This window comes from Triturus cristatus, chromosome 11 (genome assembly GCF_964204655.1).
Source record: "Triturus cristatus chromosome 11, aTriCri1.1, whole genome shotgun sequence".
Classification (NCBI taxonomy): Eukaryota; Metazoa; Chordata; class Amphibia; order Caudata; family Salamandridae; genus Triturus; species Triturus cristatus.
The window spans coordinates 229,027,998-229,040,512 of NC_140594.1; the positions used below are offsets into that span (position 1 = coordinate 229,027,998).

The 12,515-nt window shown below is 36.5% G+C and overlaps 1 protein-coding gene across 2 annotated transcripts in view; it reads left to right on the forward strand.

Annotated features, from left to right (window-relative positions):
* SGSM1 (small G protein signaling modulator 1) overlaps window positions 1-12,176 on the forward strand; it is a 1,300,548-nt gene extending 1,288,372 nt beyond the window's left edge. For both annotated transcript variants that reach the window (XM_085636109.1, XM_085636110.1), the window contains one exon: window positions 690-12,176. In XM_085636109.1, coding sequence (XP_085492235.1) covers window positions 690-778 — 89 coding nt within the window. In that variant the 3' untranslated portion in view covers window positions 779-12,176. The remainder of the gene's footprint in view (window positions 1-689) is intronic.
* The last annotated feature ends 339 nt before the right edge of the window (window positions 12,177-12,515 follow it).

A 12,515-nucleotide genomic window follows, 5' to 3' on the forward strand; every position in this document is an offset into this window, starting at 1 on the left:
TATGTTCATGAAGCAACATTGACTGGACAGTCAGGTCTCTTGAGATTGGCATTTTGCCCATTTGGTCCTGCAAGACGTTTTGGTCTAAGCTAGTTCACAGAAGCACCTCTTGAGAGGCACTGCTTTGGTATTGATTCAGAAGGTGAGGAATCTGCTCTTAGAAGTCTCTATCGGAAGAACCCCTTTCTAACCTTCAGTAAAGTCCTTTCAGGTAGAGATTCTAACACAGATTCCACATTGTCTCTCCCATCCTGCTAGCTCTATTTACTGGACACTTTTCCACCTAAAAACGCCCCACATTAAATTTCTGCACACTGGTCTCAACTATTCTGATGTTGGCTCCATGTATGTGGGTGCCGATGAGTCAGAAAGCAACTGTGGAATACCTTCCTACATAGGCCTGGGCACGTCACTTTTGGTGCAGAGCAGCATTGATGGAGAGTAAATGGTGCCACCCGCTGACGTGCAGGGGTACTGCAGAAGGTTTTCCGGATCCAGTCTGACGCTGGAGGAATAATGAAAAGGATAGGAATCTGCAGTTAGACAGCGCCACTACCAGAAAAAATGTTATTGAAGGTAAGTAACTTGTTCTTCAAATCTGTTCTCCAGCCCTAATTCTCTCTCTAGTCGAGAACCAATGGTTGTACTCTGCACCTAATGCATATTTGTTTTTCTCTTCTTTCTCACAGAAATGGCAGAGAGGCATAATACAAAGGAGATTCTGAAGCAAGCTCGTGACCTGGTTCATAAAGTTCAGACGCTGATTGAAAATAAATGAATAGCTCTCAAGAGGATTACGCAGCCAATTTTTTCGTAGAGAACTACTGTTAGCTACTTCATTGTGCTTCTGTTTTTTCTTCATCCTGTAGTACCAGAAATGTATGAAAATAGTGGCAGCCCACTAGTACAACGGCATACTATAAAGAGAAAGTATCTCTATTGTTCCTGTAATAAGTATTGATTGACATTTTGAGTTGTTTAGTTCAAAGTTATTTTACAGTGTTAAACCAAAGATCTACCAATTAATACCTACAGGTAACCTTCATCGATCTCTCAATGAAAATTGTATTGTAAGTCCTGAAAATTGTTTTCTTGTTTTACAAAACACAACTACACTTACCCACAGCACCCTCACATCTATAATCTAGTTATAGAATTAATCTTTGATTCATTTACCATTGGTCAGCAGTTCAACCAAATAATAACGAGAGCCTCTGGAGTTATAGTATTTTAGCTGGAAATAGTCAAGTAACTTTCATGAATATTATCCCCAGCATCTTGCCAGAGGGTGTGCGTTCATATTTACTTCAATGATACTTGCAGTCTTCGAAGGAATCCAGATGAATATGTATATACATATCTAATCTAGAAATTGCTACTTTTTAGAAACCTCATCATCAAACCCAGTGAAGCACAATAGCCTTTTCCACTAATCATTTAGAAAGCATGTTATCGAAGCACGTTTCTGCTCTTTTGCAAATACCTGGGTATGGAGCAATGTTTAAAAGCACAAGATAAGTCTTAGCCAGTTTCCAGTTACTAAATTCTCTACAGAATTCATTCAGTACACACGAGGTTTTTGAAGCTTGAAATTATCTATTCCTCAAAAGGCTCAAATGAACAATGTTCTTAAATGCGAGAACAACACCTTAAATTGAATATGTGAGCTAGTGCTATGTAATAGGAATTTAAAATTTTATGTAAGGGCAGTTTAAAGATTTTTGACTTCGAAAAGCCTAAAATTGCCAACTTCTGTGGTTGGGTACTCTTTATACATTAGTGTTTTATCTGAGACCTTTTTATTTGCTGGGGCTGCCATGAGTTACTTTCTGTGCAACCTATTTTCAAAGCTATAATGAGGATTACGGATTTGACTAAGCAGCAGTGAAAATAATAATGTACACTGATCGTAAATGTGTTTGAAGAACTCATGGTCTAATAATTAAATTAGCAACATTGCATGTAGGTAATACTTCACCACTGATGAACTGGTGCAAAACGTCAATGAAAACCTGCACAGTGAATCGCTTCATCCTCGATTGATGGCTGTTAGAACCACACTGACATACAGGTGAAAGGGGTTTTACTTAGTTTGATTGTAAAGCTTACTTTATGAGTACAGTTATACTGTAGGTCATTGCATTGTTCTCGCAAAGATACTCGGGGTCTACATATAAGAAACTCAGCAGCTGCATTCTAGTTATTTGAAATCTGTTGCACTTGTTTATATATAGCTTTATTACAGCCCAATTATATTCACTTCTACATGATGTAGTTTTGCGCTCTTTACTAAGATGCGTTCATGTCTGTAATTTACATATAACTTTTCTTGTTGGACATCACACACTTTGTTTTTAGTGAGAGATGGTCATGCCGCTTTCCTGGGTTTTTTGTTTTGTAATACAAAAAAGCCAAATATTGGTCATTCCCATTTAAGTCAAAACTAAGAGAACATAACCTGAAGCATGGAAAATGGTCTTTACACCAGTGCCTAATTTCCAGTTTGTCTGGATATATCTTAAATTAATAAGGTGTAGAGGTAGAGAAATTTAGGGTACGATAAGATGTTTTTGTTTAGGAGCACACACACTTTCTTACTTGGAAGCTATTAAAAAAACTACCTCCATCTGTCATGCAAGTCTACATGTCTGTTGTTCAATAAATTTAGACTTTTATTTTTATGGGCTTTGCTGACACATCTACACTAAATGTACTTTTTATTTTGAGACTCTGTTCCTTTGAGCCTGATAGTTTATCTACATATTATTTTTAGTACTGGAAAATCCAAATGGTGAATGACTTAAATTAAAATTAGATTGTATGTAATATTTAGGATCTTACAAAAGGGTTTCCAACATTTCTAGGCAATTGAATCACACTGCGTTGCCTAAATATCTATTTATATTTATTTTTTGTTGTTTTATGTTTACATTATTTTTGACATGCATATGGGACTATTTTTGTCATTTATTATTTAAACGTCTATTTTTGTACTCTGTTGAGTGTATGGTTTTTAATATTTTGACTGAAGACCTAAGCTGGGCTTGGTCCTATTAGCTATCTGGTTAAGGCATTGTTTAAATTATTATAATAAAAGGGTATTAGAGCTGACAAGTGGACCATTGCACACTCTGCCAACAAAATTTTGAAGAACTGTGTAAAGATGTGGGATTATGACTTAACCATTAACAATGTGGGAAATAGGCAATTGAACTGTAAAGAGTGTTCCTTTTTTATTTAAGTTTATTTTAAATACAAAGATGAGATGTATGAAAATATAATGTCATCTGGCATGCAAGACTCCAAATATTTGTAGGTCATTTTTTAGAGTACATTAAAGAGTAAATATATACGACTAACCAACTCTTCAGGATTGTAATATGTCAGAATTGTATGTTGTGTGTCATTAAGCTGTCACTTAAATTGCAGTTTGTAAACACATGATTCTATGATACTGATTCAGATAAATCATTTTGAAAGACAGCATCCATCCATTGTTTAATTTTCATCTGTCGATTTCCGTAGCTCAGTCTTTGTTAAAGGTTTGACATCTAATTTATAACATTTAGAGAAAACTGTGACAAACCGGTCTTCATTTTACTGAAGGTTTCCCAACCATGACACAGAATTTTGTAAGTTTATCCTATATATTTCCAATGTGGACTCAACCTCTTTCCCTCAAAGCAAAAAACACATTTTCATCCGAGGGAGATAGACCTTATGGTGTGGGAAGGCAGACAAACTTTGCAGAACCCAACCCACCATCCTTGTGGTGCTTTGTGAATGAGTTGTTAAGATTCTGGTTCCACTCCAGTGTATAATTACAATAGGATAATATGTTCATTCGTTATTTAAGGCAGTGTGTTTTTCATTTGACACCTTTCAAAACTGAATTGCATAATTGTGGCACTTTTTTAATTATCTGCAAACATTGACAATTCTGTTTACATTAGGTGAAGTACTGGAGAATTGGTGGCCTGAGAGACGGCCATATTCATGAGAAAATACCAAGGGTTGGATAAAGGACAGGGCCAGCTTTTTAACAAATCGTTATGTAGATTTTTATCAATACAACCTAGGACCTATATCCCACAAGGACCTCTAGCACCTAGTATTAGAATAACAAAACACTACCAAGTGACCTGTTGGCAACCAGCCTGGTAAAACACTGCTGCCAATCACAAGTGGGGTATTCAAGAATGGTTCAGTGGGGTACTTGCTGACAACCAGAGAAGCGATTGCTTTTTCCCTTCCACCTTGATTACTGCTCCCCCACAGTTAATAACTGGCACATGTTATGGCCTCAAGGCCCAATCACCCTGAGACGTTTACTGAGTTAAACTGTTGAGAAATGTAGCCAAATAGACATAAGCGTTTTCAGATAAATTGTTCAGAATTCAAAATTAGAAACCACTATAAATTATGATGCTGACAACTAAATGATTTTGCTGTTTTTTTTTTTTTTTTTAATAACACAGTGATCGGACTGGGACCATGTCTTCATGAAACAAAATCTGTCTTTAGGAGTCAATACTGTCCTACATTTTCAAATGTGACTTCATTTAATGAGAGTACATGCCAGATTTTTTTTAACAAAGGTTTACTTCATTATTAATAATTCCCTTTAACTTTCAAGTCTAATGACCAAATTAAAATCATTATTTCACTGGAGGCTGTATCTATCATTCCCAAAAAGCACTTTCATCCTTCAAATTTGTGGCTTACATTCAAATGACCAGAACCTTATTATCCTATTCATTTATGATTCTTCAAGTAGTTAATCTAATTATCTTGCTCATGCCAAATTAGGTGGTTGGACATAAGTGGTTGATCTATATAAACTCCACAGGAATGTTAATATATTCTTGTGAGTGAACAATTAATGAAAATATATGACTGAGAGTGAAAATATGTTGATCTATGGTTGAGTTGATGTAAAATGGATTCAACTTGTCTTTGACTCTTGACTATTTCCAACAATGCACAGACTCAGTTTGAAGGCATATAATTGGAATCCCTGCATCAAGTGGAAAGGACAACATGTATCCTATTATGTTTTAGTTTTTCTAGTTGTATGAATTTATGTCTCCGTGAGCATGCTTTTAGTGGATGGGCAGTGAAGGCCCTTTAAAAAAAGTCCAGCTGATATAAAAGTCATGCAGTAGCATAATGTTACTGGGGCTATCTCTAGCAATGTGCTTTAACAGAATTGATGAATGTATGACTTCCTACATACCCAAGTTTAAAACAATTTTGATGATTTTTCTTCAGCCAGAGGGGTTATTTCTATGCCTCGGTTAAACAAATGTATTTTTGTTTAACTCAAATCTTACTGAAACCCTTATTTTTGAAATTTTGAAGCTGATTTGCCCAATACATTTTTCAATTCCTTAACATAGAAGCATTCAGGCCTTTGATTCAATGAATACATTTTACATTGACCCATAAGGTATGGCTACCTTTACGTATGTTGGGCTTGTGCTCTTTTGAGGAACCACAGGGGACAAATATGTGTGTAGATCAGGAGGTCAAAGGAATTCAACTTCAATAACTTGCCACACAAATATGGATCCAAACACTAAACAACAGTTTTTGTGCTATTTTTTCAGGAAACATGTTGTTTGATACTTTAGCTTTATAAAAGAAACCAGTTACACAAACCAACTGTCCGTATTATCTCAAAATATCTGAAGGATTGTCTGTGTGCCCTTCAATAACAGTGTTTTTGAATAACAAAAGTATTTATTTATCTATTGAAATTATTGTACATTTTGTGAGTCCTTGTAAAATTCAGTATGTGTATGTTCAGGTGTGTGTGACCTGTACTGTAAATTAAGATATACCTTTTAAATGTTGAGAAATATCTTGTATATGTTAACCAGAGAATTGTGTCTATATATGTATAGAGGAAGAGAGAGAGAGAAAAAGTATGTCATTGAGTTGTACTTTTTGGGGAAAATAGCTCTTTGCTTCTGATACTTTTGGACCACTAGATATAATGATTTAAATGTGCCAAATGTAATTTATCTGTATAGGTATTTTGTGATATTAACAAACCTGGAAGAGATGTAGAAAATATTTAATCTGGATGCTAAAATGAATTAGCAGAAATAATTTGAGATTTTCAAACCCACTGATCTGAGTAGCTGTTCACAACCCTTGATGTCTAAATGAAAAGCAGCTATACATTATTGATAAATACAAAAACTAGCTGTCAGGCTGAGCCAATACTTATCCACCTTTCAGATATTGATACATAGCGTGAGGCTAGTAAATGCCACCAATGATGTAAAGGACACCTGAAAAAGGGCCTATCTTAATCTACTAAATTTATTTCTGAAACATGAGTGCAAGAAGATCAACATTCCATCTGTACTTTCTTGAAATAGAGTAGAAAAACAGATTGTCAAAGAAAAAAATCTACAGGCAGGTCCAAAATCTGAACTGACAGTGCAGCCCACATTTCAAAAGAGAAAGGCCAATTAAAACCAAATCAACCACAAGCCACTCAAACGTTACAACAGTGTATATTCCATAATACCTTATAAAAATCAAAGAGGGTCTAAAACCAGATCAGAAATTAAACTTGACCATTAGAAGATCTAGTCTGGAGAAGGTTGAAAGCTGAGATGCCAACCTCTTGATCCAGGAAATCCATGTATTAATTATTCTGTTAAATCTCCCTTATTTGAATTGCTCCATGTCAAAACAATACTGGGCCTCATGAATACTGATCAATGCCAATACCTAGGTACGTTATATCAGGCTATCCATGTGTATATTGTAAACAACTGTTAAACCTTGTCTTTAATGCTTTACTGATCTAGAAAAGATTCTCAGAAAGGAATTATATTATCCTGTACATGTCATTGTTCATGTCTTTTGCACTGCCCATGCTCATATCGTGCCACATTATTTATAGCGTAAACTAAGCACCCCCTAAGAGCCATACCAACCGGTAAATGGGAAAGTGTAAAGCATGTTTAAACTGCAATTGGTGGCAACGGGTAAGCGCCAGGCTAGTCATACTGTCCTCCTTCATCTGCCAATATAAAGACTCAACTACAGCCGGGCGATATCTTGTGCCTGCCATTTTCATGGCAAACCCTTCTGCTGCCTCTGCTTTGCCTCCTAAACTCAATATCGTAGCCTTATTGAAATATGCTCTACTCTGCTGTTCCTGAATCTTTGCTGTACCTGCCACTAAGGTGGAATCCATTTAACACAAATTGTCTACCTCGTAGGTCTCATTTCTACTTACTTTTACAGTACAATGTCTGATCCTCTAGCGTGAATAACTATTTTTTTGTGGTGGCACACTTGTGAGTGGTCATTGCACATGGCAGACATGGTGGATGTACTTTCCATTAAATGTAAAGGACTGTTGTATGTAGATTGCATTATTTTTATACAGGATGTGTTTTTGCTGATATTTTTCAACATAAATTGATGTGCATTTGAACTTAACCTCTACTAACGTCACCGTGCACAAAGCATTTGCCCTAAATTTGTTGTAACAGGAGATAATCTCAAAATATGTTCCCTTAAATTGAATATATTCCTGAACATGACGTTTTGCAAAGCAAGGCGTGATAGCCCCTAAAACAGACTAGTTCATGTCAAGATCTATTCTAAATCACCTTATAGCGTAATGATTTTGCTTTTGTATACCAAATGCTCCTTCATCCACTTTCCCCACATCTGCTGCCCTCTTTTTGGATAAGTGTGGTGGCATATGCAGTGCCTACAGGGCTGCCAGCATTAAAGCATGTGTCATATAAACATGTTACCACAACAGTAGTTTATCACTTGAGAAAATCATACACCAATGCTGCCTCAAATTGTCCAATACAGTACTAAATTTAAAATGAAATTACTGGATAAAATGCGAAACACCTTAGTTTCAGTCAATGTGAAAACTAGTTTTAAAATGTATCTATACGCCTCCACTGCCGTATCTACTTTGAACAAATGTCCTACATAAAACAATAATTTGTGCTGTGGATGTCACTTTATACTGAAAGGTCCACACATCAAAGATCTTACAGCAAGTACTAGATTGTTGTACAAAACGAAACACGTTATATTTGGCCAAAAGAGGAAAGGTACATGCATTGTCTTTTATTCGCTCAGTATAGATTAAGCTGAATACAATAGCCCTGTACCTATCACTGATTATGGTGGCATTCGCTTTCTAGCATAGAGTGGACCAGCTCCAACCTCTTTTGGCTAAGGAACTTTGTCAACGTTTATAATAGATATGTTTGTTCTGCCTAGCCTTGTTTCAAAATTTTACCTTAGTCAAGCAATTTTTACCAGCCTTTTTTTAAACAAAAAAACTGCTAAAAGGTCACTGTTTAGTACTAGCACTTTGATGTTTTACTTCAACAGAAAAAACATCTTCAGCTATTCTTCAGTGTTATTTCTGACTTTTCATGGCCTCTCTGAGTAGAGTGGCTACCACTGCCTAAATTACACAATTGACAGCCTCATTTCTTCTCAAGGCATATTTGTTCCAGGACATTGTGCTCCAATTTATGTAGGGTAGTCTTCATTTATTCTTCTCACATGATTTGTAGACACTACACATTACGGGCTTCATTACAATGTTGGTCGGAAAGCATTCCGACCTACTCCTTGTCAGAACTGTTTCTGATCGTCTCGTGTTTGGGGAGTCCGACCGACCGATTACAATGTTATCGAAAACCGTTCGGTCGGACTCCCATTGACTTCAATGGGAGCCTGTGCTCCCACCGACAACACAGGCTCCTATAAAAAATAGGGTTGTTGCGGAAAACCTTGCACCCTATTGCAGGCCCCCCATGGTGCCTGCCATACAGCATGGTTGGAAAGAGGGGTCCCATGGGCACCCCAACAGGCCCCAACCGGATGCCTCCAGGTGATGGGGAGCCTTCTACGGGCCACCAAAGTCAGTTTCTGACAGCCATTTCGTGTCGGACGGACCGATTCAGAAAGCCTGTCTGAATACGACATCATAATACGTAGGTCCAAAACACGGTCCATAGGCATGTACGATTTGGTTCCGACCGACTCGGAGTCTCTGAACGCCGGTCGGAACTGAGTCAGAAAGACTGAATGGTTACCTTCTATCGTAATCGGTCAGTCGGAAAAAAAATTTGCGCCATCAGGAGAAGAAAGGAGAATTGAGATGGGTGGAGCTGGTGTTGTAGAAGGAAGGCGATCCTGGGAGTGGATGGAGACGCATTCTATGAGGCTTATAAGTCTTCGACTTCTAGGCTCCTAACATTCTAGTGCACCTGCTATTGAGTAGCAAACCAAACTTTTAACATGTTAAGAGACCAAATTATTTTAGCTGCATCACATTACTGTACTTTTAAATTAAGGTCAAAGGATTACCTCTAGTGCATAATCATCATTCTCATTTACATTAGTTTACATTTAAGCCTCTATTTGCATACTAAAACAACTAAACATTTTTTAGGCCATGGAAGGCAGCGTCACATTTCAGTATATATGCTCTGTAAGCGTAACACCAGAAGAGTACTTCAATTATATGCTGGATTAATCTGGACATTTGAGAGCCAATTTTGCAAAACTGCAAAAGAAAAAAAATAACTTAGATTTAACTGTGTGCATGTTTTTCTGCTCATGTGCTCTAATATTGTTTGAGTCCTGAACTCCGCACAGATATCTACCCTCAATCTTATACATTCCCTGGCTGCTAGCTGAACACCATGTTTCAGATAAAAATGTCTTAATTATATTGGTCTATTTGTGACAAAACTAGGCAATACTGAAGTGGCAAATAGTTTTAAGGACTTACAGGTTTGTCAATGTAACAAAATCTATAAATCCATATTATTTGGCATTACTGGAGTGAAATTTTAAAAGTGGTCCTTCACCCTCAGTATATTTTATATAAATTATTTTGTTTTACTGTCTTGAAAATATGCAGAAATCTTCTATGAATGTTTTCAAAATTTGAGGAGTTCCTAATGCCCAAGTCGAAGACGGTATTGTGATCATTCCTTTTCCACCTCTTTGAAACATTTGCCATTGTGAGCAGTCATCAAATTATAGAAGAATCTATGACCGATAATACCTCATGATTTGACATACATTTATCATGCTGTTAAGTATGAGTCCATCAATATGTCATAAATAAAAACATTTCATTAGTGAACAATAAATGTAGGAGTTTACAGGTTTAGTATGTCTACATTTACACCAAGAATTGACATACTGATTTGTTTCTTTGGTTTTCTTCAATTCTACTCCATAATATCAACTTTTCACACAACACTACTTTACAAGCTGTAACAATGTTTGTTGTCAGAGTGGGAGAGAGGGACTTCTATTAATTTTCACACATCACATATACAGTGTTTAAGTTAAATCTGCCAATGTAAAACAACAATGAGCTAATGGGGAGCCATATCCTGTTATTTCATCATATATTGCCATCCCAGTTTCTCTTCCACTGTATGATAACATATGTTGGTTAATTCCTGCCTGCTTCCAGCAATATCCATGACCTGTCCCCTCACGTCATCAAAATAAATGATTAGGCAATTAGTAATGGGTTTCTACATAAAATATTAATTTGGCAATCTTGTAACTCCCTATTTCTACATATAGCTTTATCATCATTGAGGGCCAATTATCAAAGAATTTTCTGTCAGCCTATGTCTTGCTCTTGCATTTCACCTGAATATCCAGGTCTGATTCACAGGGAATTCTCTGGTCGTTATGTCTTACTACAGGCTTAGGTCTGGCATACTCTTGCCCTTCCAGGAGTAAGATCTACTCAGAAGCTGTTTTATGTGAGTAAGCATGTCTTACTTTACATGTAATGAGTAAGTATGGAGCTAGACTCAGCTGCCATAAAATGCTCTGTTAATTGGGCATTGCTATTTTTACTTCCTGGTTAAAGCAATCCTAGTGTGGAGTAAAACAGCTGTGGAACATAGAACTTAAGGCCAGTCAACAGTAAATGTCTTTCAGTAACCACCACTTTTACAGATACTCCATGTTTACTACCAACATCAGGATTTTCAGCTCTTGCACCCCCTTTAGGAGAGGCTAGTTATGAACAGTATTTTCTTCACCTTTACATCCTCTACATCCTTTCCAGCCTCTCCCAAGTGCAGACAAGTTCTTTCCTGGTATTCCCTTGACAGATTTATACTGCACTCCCTATTATGTTTGGTATGTGATAAAAATGCAAGTGTTAGGCAAGAGATTGGTGGCAGGTATCCACCCTAGTAAACAGGTTAGCCGAACTGCAACTTGATCGACCAAGAAACCCAACCATATCACTCTTGTTGGTCTTTAAAGTCCTCCATGCGTTTCTTTGGACATCAAGTGACATCATCTCCCTTTTCTCCCTTATCTTTCTCCCATGCTCATTAGGCTTCATAAAACTAGCCTGGAAATTCCAAGAGATAATCTTTAGTTGAACAGTTGTTTCTACCAACCTACAGCATGTCTTTCAGATCCATGAGGTATTTTCTATTGTAAACATATATATAGATATACTGCACCGTTAATGGCCATAAACTACGTACCTACTTTTAAACATTCCTAGAAGATTAACAGGTATTTTTTTGACAAAAAGTATATTTATTTTTGTACAATATTCTGTTAACTAAATAATATTAAATGCATATATTAGACACAGATATTACTTTAGTTTGCTTTTAAATGCAAAATGTATTTTTGTGAAAATAATGCATGATATATCAACCTTGGACTAGTCCTATACCTTGAGACTACTTATTTTTATGATCATTATTGTAGTAATGATATCCAATTGAACCTGCTGTATAAGGGCTCTGTAACCCCCCAGTTTTGCCTATATGAGAAAACTCATTTGGGGGTTGTGCCTACAGGTGATAATACATCATGAGTCGTACTTCCATTAAACAATCTATGTACAGTGCTGAAAGCCGTTGTGGTCAACAATGTAAAAACTCTGGAATCCACATTGTAGCCTTTTTTGAGCCAATTGTAGAAATGTTGTTCACTCTTTGTCTGCATTTTAGCTCAACAATGTGGTATTATAGTTTTATAATATTCTATTTGTTCTTTGTTTTTATGTAAATTGTTTCTTCCTGTTCACTAATAAATTACTCTAGAATATATTCTACATGGTATATGTATTTTCAAATCAATAAACCCCTTGTTGTTCTATACGTATGTGTTCAGTTATTATTGAAGTGTGGACAACAATCTGGCATAAGTCATAACCACGCCAATTTCATTATTATAATATTCTTTGATTTGGTGGAAATTACATCAGTTCATAGTGTATGGATTTTTGTGCATATCCTGAACTGCTGAGAAGAAAATTGTAGTTGATATCAGTTGTGTCATGGAACCGGTTATTGATTGTTAAAAAGATCTGATAGTGTTACGGGGATTCTGCTCATGCACAGAACTATGCGCAGGAAACTCAGTGAATTGTGGTGTACCATAAAACTCACCTAAGTACCTAGAACCCCCATCCGACTAGCATCAGTGTCTCATTCGTT